This window comes from Sceloporus undulatus, chromosome 2 (genome assembly GCF_019175285.1).
Source record: "Sceloporus undulatus isolate JIND9_A2432 ecotype Alabama chromosome 2, SceUnd_v1.1, whole genome shotgun sequence".
Lineage (NCBI taxonomy): Eukaryota > Metazoa > Chordata > Lepidosauria > Squamata > Phrynosomatidae > Sceloporus > Sceloporus undulatus.
The window spans coordinates 288080817-288105591 of record NC_056523.1 but is presented as its reverse complement, the minus strand read 5'-3'; the positions used below and the strand labels follow the sequence as shown (position 1 = coordinate 288105591).

The 24775-nt window shown below is 38.5% G+C and overlaps 1 protein-coding gene across 1 annotated transcript in view; it reads right to left on the bottom strand.

The window, feature by feature from the left end:
- Positions 1-11298: 11298 nt before the first annotated feature.
- The window catches only part of MAP1B (microtubule associated protein 1B), a 99175-nt gene continuing 85698 nt past the window's right edge, over positions 11299-24775 (bottom strand). The window contains exons 5-7 of the mRNA XM_042451329.1: positions 16199-22478; positions 12406-12644; positions 11299-11488 (exon numbers count right to left, since the gene is read on the bottom strand). Of these exons, the coding sequence (XP_042307263.1) occupies positions 11333-11488; positions 12406-12644; positions 16199-22478 (6675 nt within the window). The 3' untranslated portion in view covers positions 11299-11332. The remainder of the gene's footprint in view (positions 11489-12405; positions 12645-16198; positions 22479-24775) is intronic.

Genomic DNA, 24775 nt, shown 5'->3' with positions numbered 1-24775 from the left:
TTTTTTTCTCCCTTTCTACAGTGGCTAAAAACCTGTTATCTATCTATTTCTTGCAAGCATCAAAAGATATGTGTCAAGTATGATACTGAATTGAGCATTCATCAGTTTGGCCCATAACATGATGAAGTTGCCTTGCGGCAGAGACAGTAGCAGTCATCCAACTGTCTTGAACGATAGTCTTTTGGCTCTGATTTATGTAATCCTAAATTCTACTTGATCACTGCCTAGACAAGGAAAGGGTACTCTCTGTCAGCTGCTCTAGATGTCTTCGGTATAAACTAACATGAACAATGTAATACTCAGGGATACTCTCTTGAAGCTCATAAGGAATAACCTGCCATTTTATAAGGAAATGCACGTACAAGGATTATACACTCAGCAGGCAAGGAACTCCAAGAATGCAAGTGTCTTCCTCTATGTATTTGTCTACCTATAAACAGCTGAGAACTTGTGGTTGTTACAGTCTTTGCCTAGCATATTAATCCTTTTGGTGAAATGTGGATTATAATTTTTACTGAAAATAAGTTACAAAACATAAACCAGTCCTTGTACTTGGTGCTTTAATAGGAATTGGCCTGTTTTATGCTCCAAGATTTCCAAAGAAGTCTGGCTGATAGTTCTAACAGTGCCTTAGGACTGTACAGAGATTACTTGCCACAAAGCTCCCAGTTCTCTGCTTCTACTAGCAGTTTCATCCTCCCAGCAAGAAAAGCTTTTGATTCTTCCCTCGCTCCACAGCATTAGTAGACTAAGCTTAAGTCTTAAGGGTGTGTGTACATATATGAAGTTCTGAGGACACGTAGGCATTCATGCAAGACTAATAGACAAGAAGAGTGGAGGGTATATGGCTTTGTTGGGTGCAGCACAGTGTAACATCAGTTCGTACGTTACCATATATTGTATGACTCTTCTGTTAATTATACATATGTAAATGCTTGGGAGATACATTAAACTGCTCTCCATATTTATGTAGGATATCATCTGGTACAGTGCTTTGAGCACTGGACTAGGACTCTGGAAAACAGGGTTTGAATCCCAGTTCAGCTACATAAACTCATTCTGGGTAAGTCACAATCTCTCAGCCTCAGAGGATAGCAATGGCAAAACTCTGAACAAATCCTGCCAAGAAAATCTTAAGATAGGTTCACCTTAGGGTCGCCATAAGCCAGAAACAACTTGAAGACACAGAGCAAAATATCTGCACAGAAACAGGTCCTGTGTCTTTAACACTTAAGAAAAGTACAGGGCACAGAGATAAATCCTATTGTGTTCAATGGGGATTATTCCAGGTAAATTGATAGAAGATTGTAGTCTGTCTTTTCCCTGTGCAATTATCTGTATTGCTTATACTTGCAGACCGTTAAAGAGGATTCTTCATTTATGAACAGCAAGCATATAACCAGTGAGGATGCTGTAGAAAGAATCAACACTTTGTATATTCAGTATTTCCCTATAGTGATTATGTTTTGTATACATGCTTTGTATTTTACAGGGTGTGAATTGAAAATGGGTGAAGTGTCCACACTGTGCCCTGCCTTTAAAGAACCCTTGTGCTTTAATCCAATGACAGCTCATGATTGAGAGCTTTTTATATCCAGTAATGCCTACAAAAGAGTTAATTTTTTTGTTTCATTTGAAATGCAAATTGCTGATTCAAATTCAAAGCAGACACCAAATACTTTAATGAATAAGTAAGCAAATATACAACCCTGCCTTTCCTTTATTATTCACAACACTTTCAATCCAATAGAGAAAGGTCCATTATTCACAAGAGGAAAATTACACATCTACTTCCCCTCATTTCAGCTCAGTGTCAGACAGTCTTTTGCTATCCTACAATCAAGCAACTGTCTACACAGCTGGTAAAAGAATATTAGTAAGTCCATTCACATTCAGATTAGTTATGAACAGCAAGGTCCAAGCTGCAGACTATAGCTGAGCAAAACAGAATGTGAGTAGGGTGCTAGACTATTTACACTAAACGTTGGTTTATGCTCTAGAATCTCAACCTCTCCAAGCTAAATGCTATTTTTTGTTCTAAAAATTATGGGGAGGGCTTGTGGGACTACATTTTCCTTGACTGGTGAACGCTCACAATTAGATATGTGGTGCTCTCATAGGTAAACTGATCTTTTCAAACTTGAGCTTTAATCATTTTACCTTCAGTCACCCAGAAAAGAGGAGCCAATCTAGTCTGAGAGATGCAGTGTAAACAGCATAAAATCAAACTGTCAGCAAGGTTATATGTAGCTACATGTACTGGTACATCAGTATCACAGTCCTTGTTCCATCAACATGATTATTATTACTGATTTTATTGTGCATTGTCCTGAGGTTATACAGTATTGAGTTTTTGTTAAGTGTGTTCAAGTCAGCTTTGACTTTTGACAACCCTGTCATGTTTTCTCGGCAACAGTTATTCCAGGTTATCCATTGCCTTCCTCTAAGGCTGAGAGAATGCGCCTTGCCCAAAGTGGGTTTCTGTGGCTTAGCGGGAATTCAAAACCTGTTTTTCTAGAGTCTAGTCCAACACTCATACCATTACATCACACTGTTATAGAGTGGAATGTAAATACTTGAAGAAATAAATATGATTGTGTAATGGCTGCTGCCACCAGGCTTGTATAAAAAGACTTAAGCTGCTCTGGGGAGGTTAAAGAACAAAAGGGAACAAACATTAAGTGTCTTCAGCATATTGTCACTTGCTTAGTGGCTTCATTATGCATACTGAACTGGAATGGGAGATGAGGTGAATCCTTGAAGAAACAAGAAATCCCTTCGGAGCAAGTGTTCAAAGGATCTGTCAGTCATAACAATGTCAGTCCTCCAACATCAGCCAAATTTTGCATAAATGTCATTCTCTTGTTATTCTGTTGCAGATAGTCTGGTAGATCTATTGGTACCAATAGAAATCTGATTGTCATCCACTGTACATGGAATATCCACATGATCCTTCACACTTGAGAGATCTATAACATACAGATATTTAGGATTAATTAAGAAAGATTGGGTGACTATAGATTTAAAAACCACCAAGAACTCCACTTTCCTTATTCCTTTTATCTATTAAATGAACCAGCAAGTCACAGCATTTTTCTTCGACCTAGTTGGGGAAACACCCATTGCAACAGTTTAGTTGCACGCCTCCCTTGGGAAGTGCCGTCCAACAGCATCTGGAGAGCCACACATTCCCTGGCTTGACCTAATCTAATACTCTGACGAAGGGATGTCCTGAAAAGTTTGCAAATATGATGATAGGAATGGCCACCCTAACTTCCCCCTTGTCTCCAGCAACTTGTAGCTGGGTATGGAAGGTAGTTACAGTAGGCATTCTCCCACCCCCAACGTACATCTAAAGACAAAAATTCATACCAACAGCACTTGCACTATTTTTGTATTTTATTGTGGAACTGAGCCTGTTTCTTTTACATCAAATATCCTCAATGGAAGAGGGGATATTGCACACAAATATCATAAAAGCACTACATATTACTTTTCACTGGAAACTAGTTTTCTACATTAGATATGACTGGATAGAATAGTGTGATGAAGGATTATAAGACAAAACCATACACAGCTGCAGACCGACACAAACAAGACCATTTGGAACAAGAGAGAGGAGTGTGTGAGGTGCTTCTCAGCCAGCAACAAGACTTTCTCTCCATGATTTGGAAGAATAAATGGCTGCATGCAAACATGTGAAAGCATCCTGGAACTTCAGAATTGCTCTTTTTCTGGCATGGTTACAGCCCAGTCTTGCGTGAATATAATGGTAGCTCTGGGCATATGGTACTCCTAAGCTAATTTAGTGCAGAGAAGCATCCCTCCCCCCCCAACCTTTAAGGTTTTGATGCCGCATTTTTATTTCATTTTATTTGTAAGATCACAATAGTTTTGTTTTTTTTTAATAGCAAACATCTTTAACAAGGCAAGCAATGCAACTGCAGATGCTTTTGAAGAACTGCTTGTACCTAGACAGATTTTCATAGTTTGTTCAACTTTTAAGTGTGGGGGGAAAAGGAGAAACACAGGATTGCAGGGTGGGGGTGGGGACGGGTAAGTGTAAACATATTTTCCCATTGCTAATAATGCCAGACCACTACAATTACTATTTCCCTCTGAGCAATAAATTCTGGTTACATATGGACAAAAGAAAGGCTTATGACAAAATCTGAAAATGCAGGATAAACTCCTTGGAGCGTGAGTTCCCAGGGCAATTTCCCTTAGCAAATTTATCATCTTGATTCTGTGTTGCAAGGTTCCTAAACTGCTTAAGCTATGAAAGACAGCTAAATACATTCATATACACATTTGGATCCATTCGCCATAGTATGTGAAGTCAAAATGAAAACATGGAAGAATGGACCAATGGGATTAAAAGACAGGAATCGTTGTAATTAGACCCACCATAGGAGAATGAAAAGGTATGCGAAAGAAGATCTGTTTTATGTTTGAAAATGAACTGTGACCTCAACTGCTGTGTCACTGAACTTCATCCAGCAGTACAGTACTATTGGAAAGGCCATGATCAGGGGAATGTTACCAGTGGGTAATATTTTCTAGAGTGTTCTGAACACTCAAGTATTGACACCATTAAAATTAGACCAATCAATATTGAACCCACATTTTTAGTGATCTGTCCTGAGCCATGAAACTCAACGGTGTCCAGGGTATGTCCTGATAGACTTTTGCTAAGCGAATTGTGTATGGCTGTGACTAACACACTCAGGTTAGTTGCACAGGCAAGAAAGATATTAAACTGGTCAAGAGGAGCTTCATATATATATATATATATATATATATAAAACAAAGCAAAGCATAACACCAGAGTTGGCTGCTGCATAAAATGTGTTTATATGTGTGAGGGGAAAAATGCATCGTTTGTGAAATGTACAGCATACCCAACTTTTGCAGATTTAATTCAGAAACCTAAAATGGCTATCACAGGCTTAGATCCAAAGATCAATACAAAAGGAAGGCACTTCCACTCATGTAGGGAAGTTATCACTTTCACTCCCACTGTATCTTCCTGCATCCTCAAAAAAAGCAACTCTAGATCACTGGCCAGCTCTCAGATGCCAGCGTTCAAGAACTGCAGGGGTCCACAATAGACAGCAGCAGTGATTGGAATCAGTGACACTAGTTCTACACAATTAGGATCTTTGAGTTCAAGCCATAGAAGGCCACTCCAGTATTACAAAGAAAAAAGTTTGCTGACATCCAAGATCTGAGTGGGGCTTTGAAAGACTCTGAAGAATAAAATAAAAAAGAGCAGCTGACATAAGAACCTAATTACAATTTTGCTTCTACAATAAAAACATATGTAGGAGAGTGATCAACAATCTGCTTAAAGTGAAAGAGTGTTAAGGCCAAATTTGAACCTCATTAAGGCCGCAATCCTAACCTTATTTCTGTGTGTATATATGCCTCCAAGTCGTCTGTCAATTTACAGTAACCCCATAGTTTTCATAGGGTTTTCTTAGGCAAAAAATACTCAGAGTTGGCCTGTCAGTTCCTTCCTCTGAAATATAGGAATAAATCCCACTAAGCTCAATGGTCCTTACTTATGAGTACACCTACAGAACTGTACTGTCATGTTGATTTCAAACATGTTACTGCAGTGAGACTGCTAATGATCTGAAGACTGGAAAAGATCTCCCAGGCATCCTTTTTTTGGGGGTGGGGGGTGGGGTGGGGAACAGCTCTCACAATCTCCCAGCCAGAATGACCAGTATCCCAAATGGTAATTTTTTCCAAACTCTTTCAGTAGGGCTGCCATTACGACTCTTTTGCACCTATAAATGTGCAGTGCCTTGCAGAAGTATCTCCCTCCCTTTAACTTTTCAATACTTTGTTACCACCTGCAACTGAAATAGATTTACTGTATATACTCATGTATAAGTCTAGAAATTTAGGTCATAAAATTGACCCAAAAAAACTGAGCCGACTTATCCACAGGTCAATGTAAGTACTGTATCTTAACTCTTATTTAAAAGAAGGAACCATGCCTTGGTGAAAAGCAAGAGTATAATCTGTCCTGGAAGCCATGACCCCCTCTATTCTCTCACCCATCCAGCCTTAAGAGTAACCACAAAGAGTTATGTTTGCTGGAATTTTGTAAGTTCTTTGATATTTGTTTCATCCTTTAGATCCTTTGCTACATGCCCCTAGGTTTTACCCTCGATTTATCCACAATTCATAGTAAAATCCATAATTCTGGTCCCAAAACTTGCCCTTGAATTATACATGAGGTTGACTTATAGTCGGGTATATATGGTAATTGGCCTTACTATCATTTAATTTATGAAAGATATTCAAAACTGAACTTGCCAAACTGTACCATTTCATTATAGCACAAAATTAACCCCCCTGAGGTGTGTATGGTTAATACTCCAAATTAACCACACACACCTCAGCAGGCTCTGGTGCCTTCAGAAGTAGCTAAATGAAGTTCATCTGTGTGTAATTTCAGTGGCATATAATCTCAGATTAAATATCCCTGTCTCTGGAAGGCCCTGGAGTATACTAGAGAGTATACCTAAACAAAGTGTCATGATGACTAAGGTGATTCAAAAACAATTAGGATCAAATTATGCAGAAGTACCAAGCACAGCTGGATTATTTTTTTAAAATACGAAACTGGCCAAGACTGATAGTAAAACATATGGAGGTAAGCACAAGGCAACACTGGAGAAGACAGGTTGAAGTTTGCAAGGGACCTGAGACTGGGTGGAGGTTCACCTTCCCAGAAAGACAATAACCCTCAACAAAGAGGCAAAATAACACTGGCATGGTTTAAAAACAGGAACTGGGATGTTTTAAAATGGGCCAGTCAAATGCCCAGGCCTCAGTCCAATTGTGGATCTATGACAGATCTTAAAAGCTGGCGATCACCAGTGGTCCCTGGTCCAACCCAACAGAGACAGAATGGGAAATGGACAGGAATTTTTTTACAGGATGCAGGTAGCAAAGCTACTCAAGATGATTTATAGCTGCAACTGCTTCCTAAGGTATAATAGCAATAGCAAGTGCATTTCTATACCGCTTATCAGTGCACTTAAGCACTCCCTAAGTAGTTTACAAAGTGTAAGCCAATTGCCCCCAACAATCTGGATACTCATTTTAGCAACCTTGGAAGGATGCAAACCTGAGTCGAACTTGAGCCCTCGCAACTTTATGGATTGTGAGTGGCTGCAGTACAGGCATTTAACCACTGCGCCACCAGGGCTCCTATAACTACTTACTAAGGTACAGTAATTCTTCTGACTAAGGGAGGTGAAACCTTAGGCAATCAACAAGTGCCAGTTTGGTTTTGCTTACTTATGTTTTGTGCCACAAAAAATATTTTGTGCCTTCATAATGTTGAGTGTACATCAAGTGGTAACAATGCCAATCAAATCTATTTCAGTTCCAGACTGTACTGGAACAAAATGTGGAACAGTCAGAGAAGACTGAATAATTCTGTAAGGCAGTGCATATGCCTGCAATATTGTTCTTTAATGCTGAACAATGAATCAAATAACATGTTTTTTCATTAAAAGAAGCAGCCTCGTTAAGAGCAGTCTTTCAAGTGACAATTTTCACACTAGCCACAGCATCATTGCTCAGATAAAACTACATTCTCCTTTTCTTTTCTTTTTTGGCAACAAATTAGTGAAATATACTCCCATTTGACAAAATTCTTTAAATTCTGCTTAATTACAAAGTAGATTTTAAAAAAGAACAACTATAAAATAAAATCAGTTATGAAAAAAATGAATATATGGTATATTGCATTAGTAACTAGATAGACTAACCTTCAATTTCTGGCAGAGTTCAGAAAAATGGACTGGGGAATTAAGAGAGCTTTCACCCTAATAAATAATTTTTCTGAGCTCTGATTCTTGGACATCTAAGATGAAGCCCCACTGATCTTAGCAAGACGTGCTCCTAAGTAAACATACAGTGTAGGATTAGGTTGTAAAAGGTTTTCAGGTAATCTGATAGCAAAGCAAATCTCAGGATGCAGTGCAATAATGATGTACTCAGCACAGGCCCACCAGCAGCAGCACATAATGCATTATTGACAGGAGTGTGCTGGTTCATCCACTGTGGATGAATGCTCTGTTAAGTTGCACCACCACATCAGTAGATGCAGGAAAGCTATCATCTATCTAATAGCCACTGTTGAGATGGGATGGGGCAAGCAATAAGTAATATTTAATAACATAGCAACAAAGGTGAGAATTTGAGCTTCCTGGTACTTCAACATAAAGGCAACAAAGCAGGACAAATATGCCCTGCCAAGAGTCTGCTATGACTCTTTGCTGTGGTGCAAAGCCATGTTTAGCATCAAGATCTAATATTAGAAGCCTAGAGGACTATGAGCTCAACAATTCTGCTTCTTTCCACAATATGCTTTCCTTCACCTTTTGAACCACAATTAGAGGGGTTTTTTTGTTTTGTTTTGTTTTTTTACAAACTTGGGCCAAACTTAATAGTGCTTTCATGTCTATTTTTCCCATAATAATCACAGGAACCTACAAGAACACAAGTGTTTGAAGTACCACCAGGATAAAATAATAAATAAAGCAGCATTTCTAAAGTTGTCAAACAAAAAATAAAATATTAGAATTTTAAACTGCACAAAACATTTAACAAACAATATTTCACAGCATTAACAGGGCAACATGGCCCAAATTAAAAGGGGTCTGGAGTAGGGTTTTAAAAATATATAAAAATTAGCAGTGCAAATGCACATTTATAAAATAAAACAAAAATAGACAAATGTTAACAATTGAAATAAATTATACAGCAAATAGAAAATAAAATGCTGCCATTGCCCCCTACTTAATGGAACCAAAGCCTTCTGCAAAAATTATTGGCACAGAACACTACAAATTCCTATTACAGAAGAAACGAGCTTATGTAAATCCTTTAGATAATTGCAATGTAAAATATAATGGTTTTCAATACATGTATTCAATACATGTAGCCTGGTCCTCAAAAGTTTTCTACCAGCACCAGTAATAGCTCTCGGAAGATTCATCTATGAAAGGGTCTATGCTTTTCCAATTCTTTAAGAATTTAATAATCTTCATAAATGGTACTTTTTACTCAGGCTGTCTCTACTCAGAATGTGCATGATTTAATCAAAATTTTGGACAATCCCAATTCTGTAAGAACTAAGATTTAATTCTGCAACCTACCTAAACTATGCATATTTGAATTATTTCTCTTCTTCTCTTGTTCTTGGGGAAAGGCTTTACAGGGTACCTAAGACCTACACTCTGCCTGCCAGAAATCCTGAACAGCAAGTAATTTGCCTTCTCCCTTTAGCATTACGGGTTAGAAACTTTTTTAAAAGGAGGTTTGATTTTTAGAAAGCTGAATTCTGTGCTCCGAACCAAATTATGCCATTCTTCTGTGTTATTACAGAATGCAACATATACACAGACCAAGTTAAACTTTTCAGAGAGTTCTGTAAATTATGAGAAGACAAACTGTTTGACTTCCTTGAACTAATTTGACTTAAGAGAAAGAGAACCAAAGTCTAAGAGACTTGGTTAGCCTCAATTAGCAGCACTGGACAGTTTCAGAGATGTACAACAGGGTTATTCAAAGCATCACTGAGGATGTGTGCTGCAATTTCAGAACATACAACACTTTCACTAATACCATGAAAAAATATTGCTGCAACAAGAGACTATTTAATGTGATTGCATTCATGGGCCACCTCAGAATCTAGACTACCTTCTGATTAAAAGGAAGACAACTAGCCTCTCCATCCTAAGTTCTTTAATCATTACCACATAACAATATTTGTTAGTATGCCCCCTGCAAAATAATTCCTGGTAGTTAATTGTGTTCAATAAATACATTACTGCTATATTGAACTTCCTTCTTTGCAGAACCTTAATACAGCACTATGCATTGTCTTAAAAAACTACCTTACATTAAAAAAAAGAAATTACACTGCCTTCACCTGAATGTTTTTTTCTTTGCATTATTACTGTAAACAAAACTTCTGTTTAAAAATTCATCTATTAAAAGTCTGTGCAGAGCTAAAAAAATCCTTCTATACATTTGTTTCCATATTCACTCTTAAATTAACAGTCAAGATTACGTAAGACAAAGGAAGGCTTCAAAAGACTGTACAGATGTGCGGAGAACCCTTTTGCAACATTCTGTATATGTTTGTTTCTGGTACTGGGCACCCTTTCTTCCATACTTCCATAAAGCAGAAAAAAGGAAGGCAAGAAAAAAATGTTTTAAAAAGGGTTGCTCTTCAGGTGCACCAATGAAGTGTTCAACTTACATACATAATTCATAGCACCAAACTGACTAATCAGAGAGGTTTCCAGTAGCACACATGCACAGGCATACTTCTGTACTCGTGTAACTATAATCCTACACAGATGGTTTAGAAATGTCTTATCTTGCATTAAAAAATAAGTGCATCAAGTATCTTTGTACATTCAAGTCACTTTCTAAGGCAAATTCTCAACCATATGTGCTCCCAACTGCTTTGGTATTTTGCTTCAGTAAACTTGACTGTGACTTGGGTGTTTCAGCACACATGTTTTTGTCAAATTTAAGAGGACTAGGTGGGCTTTTACTGGGAGCATGCCTTAGACCAACATGTCTGCATGTCAAACTGAATGGGGTTGAAACAATTTGCACAGTATTGCCTAAGAGAATTATGTTATGTGAGTATGAAGCATTAAAGGTGAAGTTGCTAACAGTGAAGGAGTGTTTTGGCTCTCGTGACCCTTCAAAGCCATGCTCAGTTTCACTTAAATGTTTTAGATAATTTACCAATAAATTCACGCCCGCTTTTGCAATAACTCAGACTGATGCAAACATTCTTTCTATTTATGTGATGGCAGACATCAGGAAGCAATACATTGATTGCTTTGAGAGTAATGCAGAACTAATGGTTTTATTCTCCTCTCTCTCTTTCTCAATCTCTCTCTCTCTCTCTCTCTCTCCCCCCCCCCCCCCCCTCTTTTTTCTCCTTGTTTCTCTCAAGGGCAAATGCCTCTAACCTGGCAGAAGTCAGCAGTGTTTGCTAGTGCATGGTTTCCAAGTTTTCAGCAGAGATGAACCTGGATCTGCGGTTTTTGCAATTATTGAACCCTATGGTGGGAATACTGTTATTTCCCTTAGCAATCAGCAAAGACTGAAGAAAAAAAATAGTGACTTGCATCACTGTGATACAGTATAGCATTTGGCAGGTATATATAGTTCGGCAGCTGAATTAGATGGATTACATTTTTAGAAAAGGTGTTTTCAGATTGAAGAATTTCTGGAAACAAAGTTTAATGTTGCGAAGCATTGCTTTTTGCTTTTTTTAAAGTTCAATCTTGCATGCAGGGAAAGATTCATCTTGCATGACAACAGTGCTGCTGCTTGCCAAAACCATGATGTTAAGATCCTGTTGTTTCTCATGGGTTTCTTGATACCATTCCCTCATCACTTCTGAATCGTGGGTGGGGATTAAAGTCACCTGTAAGACAAGAACAGGGCATATTTAAGATTAGACAGAATACATTAATCATCATTAAGAACAAATCGTGATGAGAAGTCTCATCACCTAATTGTAATCATCACTTTTGGAAAGTATGTACTGTATTTTAAGTACTTACGGTTAACTTAATATATTTTAAATACTCATGGTTGACAAAAGAGTAAAATCTTTATGGATCACACTGTGATGATAAGAAGACAATCAAGATGTATCCTTCTTATTTAAGCCATTTTTACCTGATTTCTTAAATGTCAGAATTTTTCAGAATTCTAAATTTGCTTCTGTAAACCACTACCACGTATTTGTGTTACTTCAAGATTAATTTAACATTAAGCCATGTAGCACTTGAAATGGCTACATTTCTGGACAAATGAGAATCTTCACTAAGCATAGCCATATTGGCTGGAGGATTCTTGGAGCCTCTTTGCTCAACCTCCTTCAACAGAAATCTTGTCAGTCCATCCAAATGCTCCCACCCATCCTTCCTGAAAAGATACACACACACACACACACACACACACACACGCACACACACACGCACGCACGCACGCACGCACGCACAGCAATGAATAAGAAAATATTAGACAAACTGTTTCCTTAATAATAGTTTCTTTTCAAATTTAAAGCTGCCAAAAGTTACACTTCTTATATCTGTAATGGATGTGATGAACAAGTGGGACAGTTTGCATTTGGAAGATAGGTTCCCTCCCCACTCAATACAGTTAAAAAAATAATCAGCATGTGAGATGAAACCATTTCTCCCCATTTCAACTAGATAAAGCTCAAAGATAGACTGGTATCAAATAAGTCACAATTTAATGTCTAAATTTAGTAAGTTTCTCCAAGCTCTCTGAAGCTATTTTCAGATTTCAGTTTGGAAATATTGGACAGCTTACCTGCATATTGCTTCCCCATTGAGCTTTCCCTTCTAGCAGGGAGTCCAGGACTGCCCTGCTTGGTTCTTCAGCAGCAGGATCATTCCCACTCACCACATAGTAGGAGGACCTCACTCTCTTGAAAAACTCAACATCAACATTCTTACTATTACTGTGGTTGGGAATATAGACCAGGTCCAAATACACTGGTGGTCCGGGGGGCACAGCTATAGATTTTGTTGGTTTTCCACTTATAGGTCCTTGTTTTAAAAAAGGAGAAAAAAAGAAACAACAGTGATATATTTCAAAGTCGTACACAGCATCAGTTCATCACACCCTGCCTGTAACACTCAAACACTTTTCCTGGTCAATTTGTGTTGTCATTCTATTGATTCTAAATTATTGCTCACAAATGAAAAAATTGTATCCTCAAGGGTTTAATGAGGCAAGGAAGAAAGAAAAAAGCCCTGTTTTGTTATCTGGTGACATCCAAATACTGTAGAAATTGAGAGAGACACAGGGGCTGTACAAACCGTCTTGAAGCACTAGTGTGGCGGTAGCATGGGAGTGTGGCGTTTGGACGATACCAGCCCCAACACTGCCCCCATGCCAGCGTCATGCTGACTGCCTGACCACCTGGCAGGCGCTGTCACAATACTCCTTTCGAACGGCATTTACACGCCATGCACTGAAAGAAGTGCTGAAAAGTGCTGCGGCGGCAGCAAGGACACCTTTTTCCCAGCTCTAAAAGGAGTGGCATTTTGCCGTTTCTTTTAGAGCCAGCAAAACATCGGATCAGAGCCATTGTGTGCAGTTGCTAATGCCCCAATCCAGCATCTGTTTAAGCTCACAGATACTCTATTCATTCAGGGGTGTAGCTACTGGGAGAGGGCAATTTGCAATTTATTCTCAAAATTTTTAGCATTCTACAGTGAAAAAGTTATTCACACCTTGAACACTTATATTTGCTGTGTTCTCATTTCCTTGGTGACTACATCTGTCCTGTTTCTTGGATGCATAACTGTATAGAAGTAGTTTCTCAAATGCTCAAATGAACTTTTAAGTTACCGCAATGCTAAAAATTCAGGGACTAAAGGAATCATTCACTTGGTGGGGCAGAAATATCAATGCCCTCACTTAGCCTCTTCTGTAAAATATTCCTGTATTCATTTGTCTGTCTGTCTGTCTGTCTCTCTCTCTCTCTCTCTCACACACACACACACACACAGACACACAAATGAAAACATGACTTCAGATACAGAGACAGGCAGATACACAGACAGATAAAGTTCATACACATACGCCAAGCAGGGAGAAAACACTAAATATGATTATTCAATATCATTTATAGTAAAGTCCTTAACCATGCCTTTTGTATGCCTGGTGATACTATTTGTGGCACTGCTGCCAAACAGGAAGAAACAGGAATGAACACTATTCCTAATTATGATTCAAAGGCTGATCAAGTCTTAGAACCAAAGGAAAACTGACAAAGGTCTATAAGGAAAGGACACCAAGCAGAACCATGGCAAAACATGATCTTCTAATTACAGGAGTAAGCTCTCCAGGTGTTCCACAACTCCCCTCATCCCTTACCATTTGCTGTGCTGTCTGCAGCTGAGATCTGTAAGTTGCCCATCCCTGTTTTAACACACACATACATAACACTGATAATGTTATGCACTTACAACCTGGGAATGAAAGAAGTAGTTTCTTCAAATTAATCAAAAACCTTTGGGAAAAGTAGCAAGGACTTTACAGGAAAGTAATCACTTTGTTAGCTTGAAAATTGTTAAGGTAGGTTTAATGCCATTAACATTTCAAGTTTCAGTACTAGTCTCATCGACATCAATTTTTTACCATTCAGTGGTTCCTACTACATACAAAGAGACCCCCAGTAGATGGTGTTCAGAATATGAACATCCACTATAAAGGGGAAGTGAAATATAGGGAGGACCAGCAAGACAAACAGAGGGTACACATCAAATCAAAGTCCAAAAGAAGAAAGATAATGAGACTTGCAGTGGTGGCATACAGGGTAATTCTTCTTCTTCAAAAGATATCAGAGATCAGGAAAATCAAATGAACTACAGCAGTAATGCAGACACAGTGTGCAATATGGATAGCACAAGCTAACTATAATTGTACTGAAGAAATGCGGGAAACTATAGGCAATACAGGAATACTATCATAACAGAAACTGCTTATGTTTGTACAGTGAAGAAAACTGACAGAAGGAAATAAGCTAATTTCAAATGAGAAGAGTTCTACAGATACTATGGACTGCTAAAAAGACAAATTGATGGGTTTCAGAGCAAATCAACTCTGAACTTTCACTGGAAGCAAATATGACTGAACTGAGGCTGTCATCCTTTGGATGTGTCATGAGATGATGTGACTCACTGGAAGATGATAATGCTGGAAAAATGAAAGGCAGTAGGAAAAAAGGGAGAGTGAACTACAAGTGGATTGATTTAATCAAGGAAGCCATGGCTCTGAGTTTGCAAGACCTGGAGAAAGTAGTTGATAACCAAGAATCTTGGAGGTCTTTCATTGATAGGGTAACCATAAGTCAAAGTTGACTTTATGGTAAATAGCAGCAACAAAATGTTCATGATTTCAGTCATCATGAGCTTAGATTAGAATGTAGGCTATGAGAAATATAGATGACTATCTCCATCTATATTAAACAACATAACAGTGCTAGTACATGAGCTAAAAAAAACACAGTTAAAACAGCTAGTCCATGAATTGTGGTTTTTTTTAAAGCAGAGAAACATCTTTCTTAGGATTAAACCAAACATCTGAAAACCAATCGGTTTTCTCTGAAACAAGAGATGACGCTTCTACATATAATAGACAACGTTCCATTTTTCTAGCATATAAGATACAGAGCTGTTTGATGAACATCTCTGCATTTATTTCAATGTTCATTTCTAAAACAAGATTCATTCACATCCTTTGCCATGTAGGAATGAAGTGAAAATACTCCTTGTTAGTCTTCAGTTTATTCTTTATTACTGGGAAGTTGTCTGGGTTTCATGAAGGAACCATAGTCATTCCATTGTTTGCTGTGGTCATTTATTTTATCCCCTATTGTTTGCAAAATAAGAACATCATAAATGAGAAACAGCTATGCTCTTCCCATTTCTTTCTACATCACACTGTAAATGAGGAGTTAGGAACTATTGGCTATCCCAACAGTTTTGGCCTACAACTCCCAGGAATCCCATACAGCATATTCAAAGGTAGGTGATTATGGGAACTGTAGTCTAAAAAACATGGGGGGATCAGGGGGCAACATTCCACACCCCTGTGTTACTTCTGCACTCAAACTACTGTACAGTCTTTAAACTCAAGTGTCTCAGAACAATGAATTGGACTGGGGTTGCATCATATATATACACAGTATGAATATATTGATGTTGTCTATGTGCTACAAAAGCTGGAGAAAACAGTAGCATAAGTCCGCTATTCCTACAACAATCACAGCTGTTATTAAAAAATAGTAGCTACCTCAAACATTGTACAGAAATGCAGCCATTCTTATTATTTAAATTAAAAACAACCTAGATAAATATGTATTCATCAAAATCTCATTGAGCAGTCATATATGATGACACCAAAATTATACAAACCAACAGTCTCTTGCATAAATTGATTTAAGATTGCAGTAACGGTCCTTCTGTAAATAACTGCTTTTGTCAAACAGTTATATCTACATAAAGACAACAAAAATTATTATTACACTGTGCTCAGATTTTTGCTTTATGTCATAAGAAAACATGTATTGCTCCTATCTCCATAATCTTACCTGCAGTTGTAGTCTTCGCTGACTTTGATGTTGTGGAATTGGCTGCATTTTTGGTTTCCTTATCTTTCTCCTCATTGCGGGAAGATTTTATCTCAGGAGTAGAGATATTTTTGGCAGCTTTCTCCACTGACTCCTTCTTCTTTGGAGAAGCTGTTCTTGAAACTTTATCCAATGATTCCTTCAAACCAGCAGGCTTGGGTGAAGCCACCTGTTTTGATTTACTGTCACTCTTCTTGGCAGGAGAAGAAGACTTGGTCTTTGTGCCCTGTTTTTTCGTTTTTGTTTTTTCCTTCAGATCCTTCCTCAAAGGTTTGCCTAAGTTCTGATCAATAGGCAAGGTTTCTGGATCTACCATTGAAACATCAGGGTGTCTAGGTGAAGGGCTACGATCTTGCATTGGGACTGGTGGAGGGTCAATGTGTTCGTATGTGATGGTTTTATCTGTTGGAATGGTTTCAGATTCATCTTCAGAATCAATGTTAGCATCTGCCGTAATGGAAGGGCACTCTTCTGTCTCAGGCGGCACATCTGAGTCAGTCTGTGATGGAGCAGATTCACTTACTGAGGTTGGAGGAGTTTCACCACAAAGGCGTGCCTGTTGTTTTCCTCCTGAAGGTGGTTGTCCTCCTCCAGATTGAGTCAATGGTTTCTCTTGTTCTTGAGGCTGTTCCTCACTTGCAAACCATTCTAAAGGGTTAGGATTAATAAATGAAGGTGAAAGTTCTGTTTTGGGATGTTTATATTCACAAGAAGAAACAAGGCATAAATCAACATCTTGACGAGTTTCTGTTTTTTCTGAAACAAAGTATTTATCAATTTCATAATGGTAGCTAGCTGTGTCGGGTGACTTGGTGGCTTTCCCAATCACTTCATAAGAGTAACTGACTGACTCAGGTGATTTGCTAGTTTTTCCAATATCCTCATAAGAGTAGTTGATTGTTTCAGGTGATTTGCTTGTTTTTCCAGTGGTTTCATAAGAGTAGTTCACAGATTCAGATAATCTAGGTGGGGTTTCACAGGAATAATCAAAGGCTTCTAGTGATTTAGTGGTTTTCCCTGCTGCTTCATAGGAATAACTATCAATCTCAGGGGATCTGGTGGTTTTCCCTGTGGCAACATAGGAATAATCAAGAGCTTCAGGGGATCCTGTAACTTTCTCTATTTTTTCATAGGAATAACCAATATCCTCTGATGACTTGATGGTTTTTCCAGTCCCATTATAAGAGTAATTAAGAGCTTCAGGTGATCTTGTAGTTTCCCCAGCATCTTCTTGTTTTGTACAGCCTAGAAGCTCTTGACTATGTTTTGTTAGAGTATCTTGAACTACTGAGGTATGATAACCAAATGATTTGTCTGGGGACATGTGCAATGATAATGGAGGTGACTGGCTAGTGGGAGTTGTTTCTTTAATCACAGGAGGTGAATCTGAAAAACCAGGTGAGTATAAAGGAGAAGATTCCCGTGGTGTTAATGGAGACAAGTCAGACTTTGGTGAAAGTTTTTCTCCCAGGCTCTGCATTTTTTCTGATGAAAATGCAGAATGTAATGGCATATCATGAGGCTGGGTAACACCTGATATAGTTTCCTCTTGCAGTGGAGAACTTGCTGGTGAAGGTGTATGTGCTGAGGAGGAAGAGGGTGAAGCCTCTATCTGAGAAACTGAAATGATCTCTGAAAGATCCTTCTCATGGCTATAACATGTTTGGTCCACTGGTGATATTTTATGTGGGAAAGAGTGCTCCTGCATGTCTGAAGGGCTGTAATCAACTTCAGTTGGACCATTTTCAGATATATGGTGCATAGCAGTACCTACTATGGGATGTTCAGGGGACTGTCTGCTAAAGTCCATTGCCAAAGACTGCTCTGGTGAATCTTGTCCAAATTCAACAGACATTGTTGATTGTTCAGGAGACCTATGATCTTGAACAGGTGTCCTTGATTTTGCTGTTTTAGGAGAAAAATCTGGGGGAGAAATTGACATAGGTCTTGGGCATTCTTCTTTAGATGGAGACATTTCAGTTTCCTGGAATGTTGTTGGTGTTTGTACAACAGATACAGAAAGAGAATCATCTACTTCAGTTGAGTGAGGGGATCCAACCTCAGCATGTAGTGAAGGAGATACATCATCGGTGGTAGGTTCTGGGAAGGAACTAGTAGCAACAGATGCTGTGGAAACAGAGGCAACCCCTTCAATATGTGAATAAGTGTCTTCTGCTACAACTTCATCAACAGGAGTTGCTGATTTATCAGAGACTGTACCTTCAGAAATTGACATTTTGGTGTCTTCTTTGAAACAACCAAAATGACTAATATCTACCTGTGTAGGAGAAACCTCTCCTAACTTCCTTTCATCCAAAACAGATACAGGCTGAGTTTCAGAAGCTTCTAGGTCACCCTTTTTTTTTTCTAGGACAAAGTCTGATTTTGGTGGTGTAAGCTGCATGTCTTTTTTACCTTGCTGTTCTTGGAAAACAGTTGTAGAAGTAATCTCAGAAACTAGGCTCTTTTGCAAGGGAGATCCATCTTTTTCACTCTTTTCAGAGAGGCTCTCTGCTTCTCTAGGGGGAGATTTAACATCAGCACTCAAAAATGCATCATAGGAAGACTCTGAACCTATAAGTGGTGGGCTTCGTAAAGGTGAGAGCACTTTTTCAAATGGCGATTCAGAGTCAGGCACTGGTTCATCCATTGGGCTTATTCTGTTTTTATCAATATTGTCTTTGGCATCACTAATTTCAAAGCTGATTGGAGCTTCTGTTGCTTTTCCAGCAATGTCAGATGGAAGTTGGTTTGACTTTTCATCTGTGGGAGACTGATAATAAGGGGTGTGTCCTGCACTACCAGCAGCCGATTGTGAAGGGGACACCACTTCCAATGTTTTATCATCAGGACTGGTGCAGTGCTCTTCCTGGCTTTCATGTTGTTTTTCAGACACTGCTGTGAGAGCTGTAGGTTCAGATGACACTTTAATCTCATTGGGAGTCAGGGAGAAGTTCACACTACGTTCACTAAGAGGTGTTCTAGCAACCGGTGACAGAGGGATTGGACTTTCATCTATTGGGCTATGCTTCTCATCTAAAGCTTCTGAAATTTCTAATTTTCCAGTACTTTTGATGTCATGTTCTTGTTGGCGGTACAGATCTTGGAAGGAGGATTTGCTGAATTTGTCTTCCTCTAAAGAAGAAGGTGGTGAAATAGTAGAAGCTGAAACATTGTAATCTTTACCTTCAGTGGCATCTGTTTTAGATCCTTCAGATAACCCATTGAAAGCATCAGGAAGTTCAGGAGGTTTAGGCCTAGTAAAATCTTGAGTGTATAGAGCTGACTCATACTTAGTAATGTTAACATATTCTTGGGAAGGGGATTCACTTTCTTCATTATTAGTTTCATCACTCATCACATCTCTTGGAGTTGACATTTCATCCATTGGAGTTGGTTCACTGGATATTTCAATAGTGGATTGGGTATAACCCGAAGTAGCAGTAAATTCCTCAGGCTGGTCTTCTCTGTTTTCCTCATCTGAAACAGTTGCTTCACTTTCTGAACCACCAGGTAAAGTTTCATCCTGGATTGAAGATGCTGGTTCCTTAGCAGGAGACTGAGATTCTAAGTGCTTCATTGGAGTGATTATATGCAAGCCATATTTGGCATCAATCTCACCAGCCTCTGCTGCTTTATCCACCACAGCCATAACATAGTCCTCTTCAGTTTCTATTTTCTCAGTTTCTTCTTCATCTCTGACATCCTCAGTTTTGTCTTCCTCCTCAGCGTCTTCTTCAGTCTCTTCTGTTTCTGCCTTTTCAACTGTTTCATCTACATTTTCTTCATCTTGCTCTTCACCCTTGGCTCTCAACTCTGCTTTTTCATCATACTGAAAATCTTTCATTTTTTCGTACACATGTGTTCTAGCCATTTCTTTTTCAATCTCCTCAGTTTCTATTGTATCCTTCATATCTTGTTGTCTGATGCCTAGAGGTTCCCCTTCTTCCTCATTGTCACCTTGTTCTTCAGCCTCCTCTGTCTCAGCCTTTTCTTCATAGTCACCTGCCTCAGAAGATTCTTCCAAACCAGTTCCTTCATCTTCAAATTTTTCATTGTCGTCAACCCTCTCCTTTCCTACAGACTCCAGCTCTTCAGGAGTTTGCTCACATTCTCCTTCAGGTTCAGTGGTTGTTATGCCTTCGTCAGGAGAATCAGCGGACCCACCTGTTTTTTCTTTCTCAACTTCATAATCTTCCTTTCGTTCTATATCGGTTATCTTGTCTTCATTTTCTATTATGTCTCCCTGAGGTTTTGTCTCATTCACCACTTCAACTTCTTCAGCTTTTAATTCTTCAAAGTCTTTTGTTAAATCCTCTGGGGAAGACATGAGTGATCTCTCAACTTCAAGTTCTTTCCCACTTGCTGCTACACCTGCAGCTGCTACTGTTGCAGCAACAGCCCCCAAAGCCGTCACTGCAGCTGGTGTTTCGGAAACTTTAATCTCTTTCTTGAGTGTCTTGCTTTTAACTTTGTCCTTTGGTTTCCCAAGAAGCCCACTTTCTTTTTTGACAGATTCTTCCCTCTTTTGTGGCTTAGGCTTTGTGGCAGTCTTTTTTGACTCGGGCAAAGAGGCAGATGTTTTCTTTGTTTCTTTAAGAAGCTTCTTGGGCTCTTTCTTTTCTTCTTTTTTAATTTCCTTTTTCTCTTCTTTCTTAGATTCTTTTGGGAGAGTTTCTTTCTTTGATTCTTTTTTAGTTTCTTTTTTCACATCTTTCTTGGTATCTTCCTTTTTAGGCTTTTCTTCTTTCTTAGACAGGGTTTTTTCCTCTCTCTTAGATACCTCTTTCTTTGGTTTTTCTTTCTCCTCTTGCTCAGATTTTACTTTCACATCCTTTCTCACATGCTTCTCCTTTATTACTTTTGGTTTGACATCTGCTGCTTGTTTTTCGGCTGGTTCAGATTTTACAAGCTGTTGTTCCTTAGCCGTCAAATCCTTTTCTGTCACAGACAGCCTAGTTTCAGCTTTTGTTGTTTTATCCTTTTTTGCTGTGGATTTCTCTTTACTTTCTACTTTTGGAGTCTTTTCAGGTGGACTGAACTTTCCTGTGTCTGGTGCCTCCTCTCTTGATTCCTTTCTGACTGTTTTGCTAGATAGTGGTTTTGTGACAGGCTTGAGACTTTCCTTACTCTCTGTTCGCTGTTTAAGTTTTGTTTGCTTTACTGCTGGACTTGCCACATTACCAGTGAGGTCCTTCTGTGTAACAGTTGGCTGCTTAAGAAAGTCTAAATGTCTGAGTTTTTCTAGTCCATCTAGTATGCTATATTGAGTACTATTCCCTGGAAAGAGCACTCTGATGATTTTTTCAGTGGGGTTTGCTGGGTGCCATACAATCAAAGAGGATATTGATGTTAAATAGGAAACTGGGATGTCTATCTCTTGACCATTTGGTAGCACCAGTTCAGCTTTATCTTTGTTTGTACCTGTCCACTGATGCATGAAATATTGCATCTCTTTGCTGTTTTTGACTGGGTTAAGCACATACATTTCAAGCTTTCCTACTCCCATTTTTTGAAAAAGGATAATGGGCTCAGTGCTGTTTCCAGCATTTCTAAAGAGAGGTTCTGGTTTCATAGACAGTTTGCTTAAGTAGTGAAGTGTAAAACAGGCCTCCTCTACGCTTCTTTTTAACTGGAAATTAGGATCGGGGTTTCCTAGGCTTTCAGGGACATTAAGAAATACAACTCCTAAATCAGGTGAAATTAGATTTTTCATCCAGTCACTGTTAGTAGTAGAGCCTTGAGACTGCTCCTCTTCTAATTCAGCTATTTTTCGTTGTAGCATACTGTTAATTCCTGGCAGGTTGTCATCTCCAATGTGGGTGAGCAGAATTGAATCCACTCTGTCCAAATGTCGGATGAGTTTCCAGAAGCAAGATTTTCTCTCTGAGCCCCCATTGATGAGCATGTTGAACCCATTAACTGCAAACAATGCAGAATCTCCTCTTCCACCTGGGAAAATGTAACAGCAAGGCTTAGAAAGCTTCAGAAAACCTCCTGACGTTGGTGGCTCCAAGATATCAAAAGGCGATGGCACTTCCACTGATTCTGACAGGTATTCTGTGAATTCTGAAAGTCCTTCCATTTCAGGCAAGATAGAGGAAGAGTTGAGTTTGATATTGATGAAATCTTGAAGGTTATGCCTGTCAAGATTTGAATTCTTCCAGTCCCCTTCCTCAGGACAGAAAAGAGTTAAGCTGGCTTTATTGGCAGGGTGAGTAGTGCTCAAGAGTTCTCCAATCTGAAGTTGCAAAACACAAGAGGAGATATTATAAGGTAACTTACACTGAATCATTTTATGAAACTGAATAGCTATTCTTGAGGTCACCATAAACCTGAAAATAAATTCCTTTTTGAAGAGAAAAAAACCAATATTTATTCTAAATGAGGCCTAAACATCTTCTAACCCATGGTCTAAATACTATCCTTTATTCATGTGTTGTGACTCACTAGTACTTTTCACATCCTATTAGTCCCAGGCAGGCAGGAAAAAAATGAAGATTTATCAAGCCCTTCTTGATTCACTATAGGCGAGTTCCAAACAAGGCCCAGAATCTTGTGGAATTATGTCTCTGTAAGTGGATTTACATGTGTGAGGATTAGAATTGGGCAGTTCTGTAAAGCCCATTTCCAGTAAAGGGCTGTTACATTACTACATAGGGGAACCAGCAAAGTGACCAATGTGCTTTTGGACTGATGTACAAGAGCCCAATGTACAATGAGACCAAGGCCTCTAAGTCCCATTGTGTTATGTTGTACATCAAGGCCCTCGTAGGGAGTGCCAATGCACATCAGAACATTTCTGTCAGTTGTCCAGTTGTGCATCATTGCAATGAGGTTTCTTAGTGCCTCTGCTACATAGCAAAGTATACATGAAGTACACTGCAATAAAGGATTCTAGCCAATATTTGGTTTGATGAGTAACAATTTGTGCATGTCTGTTTTAAACCATAGCTATTCTTAAACAGTTACCAACCCACATAAACTCCAGTAGAGTTATCCAGCAGCCTACTGTTTAAAGACACTTGTGCAAATGTAGCTCTGTATACATATCTAGTCTCTATACAGAGTGCATAGGAAACTGGATCTAGGCAACAGCTCAGAAGAGGCTACAGTTCAAATAACTGGTAGCCATACATGAGAGATAAGGCCAACTCTAAACACAAACTTCATTTATTTTCCATATATACCGTATGCACAGTATTTTAAATAATTTTATGCAAGAAACAAAGTTTGTGTAACGTCAGAAAACAAAGTTGTTACAATCTCAGCCACCCAAATTTGGATTTTGGGGTATTTGAGGATTTCTGGATATGGGATATTCAACCTATAACAATGGCATCAATAACTTCAACAACATTTAGGGGTTGTTGGTTGTTGTTTTTTAGATCAACAGTAAATCTCTATTATTCCAGTGGGGACATCAAGATTATTTCTGAATTGCCTTTTTTGGCTGATTGCTGCTTTTAATTTCTCTGTGTTTTGATCAATTTGTCACTTGATTGCTGTCTGATCAGTAGTTTGTAAATAAGCAAGACACCCATGTTATACTGCGTACAGAAAAACAGGACAAAAAGCCAAAATTTAACAACAAAAAATAGTGCTGTAAAGCAAAGGTGGGCAGAAGGCAGCCTGGGTTCTACTGAGTCATCTACAGACATTTGACCAAATTCCAACTGTTTAACAAGGACAGTTTTGATATCTACATGTGACTGGTAAAATGCCTAACTGGCAGTAACTTATATAAAGAATTGTATTTGTTTATGCAAGTAAGTACAGAAGATAGGGTACAGCAGTTTATTAGATCTGCCACCCAAATTACTATTGAATTTGGTTCTAATTGATGGGGGGGGGGAACTAAATGGACCCCATTAGCCTAAGGTTTGTCCTTTCCAGCACTAAAGAGCTGGTTCAAATCAAGTTGCTTATTCTTTGTGATAATAAAAACCTTGCTATAAAACCTTAATTAGCTAGAAGAGGTGGAAAAGAGTAAGTAAACAAAAATATATTTACTTAGGAGACCAACACTTCTTTTTTCTTAGGAAATAGATTTATCTGCTTTAGAGATGTAAGCACTTGTTTCTTTTGTATTTTAATGCACAATATTGTTCATTATTTATTTTGAAACTAATAGTTAACAAAGTCACAGGTTTAAATACTTCACCTAAAAGGGGGGGGAAATCACCCAACATGTGTTCATGTAATGAGATGTTTAATAAATAAATATATATTAAGATGACTGAACAGCTGTATTGTATTTATAGGTCACTGAAACTGACAAGACAGCCCACCTTATGGGAATATAGATAGATTTCATCTAAATGTCAAGCAGAACTTTATGTTTAAATTCCACAGCACTATTTAAAAAGTAAAACAGGAAACAAAATTGGGAGAGTAAACACTTCAAGATATGTGAAACACGTTAAGGCAAAGAACCCAGTTTATGAAAAGACTGTCACACAGATACACATCTAATTTTTTTTAAATGTTTGCATTTCCTATAAAATAACTGGAGGCAGCTTGGAGAAATTACCTTTT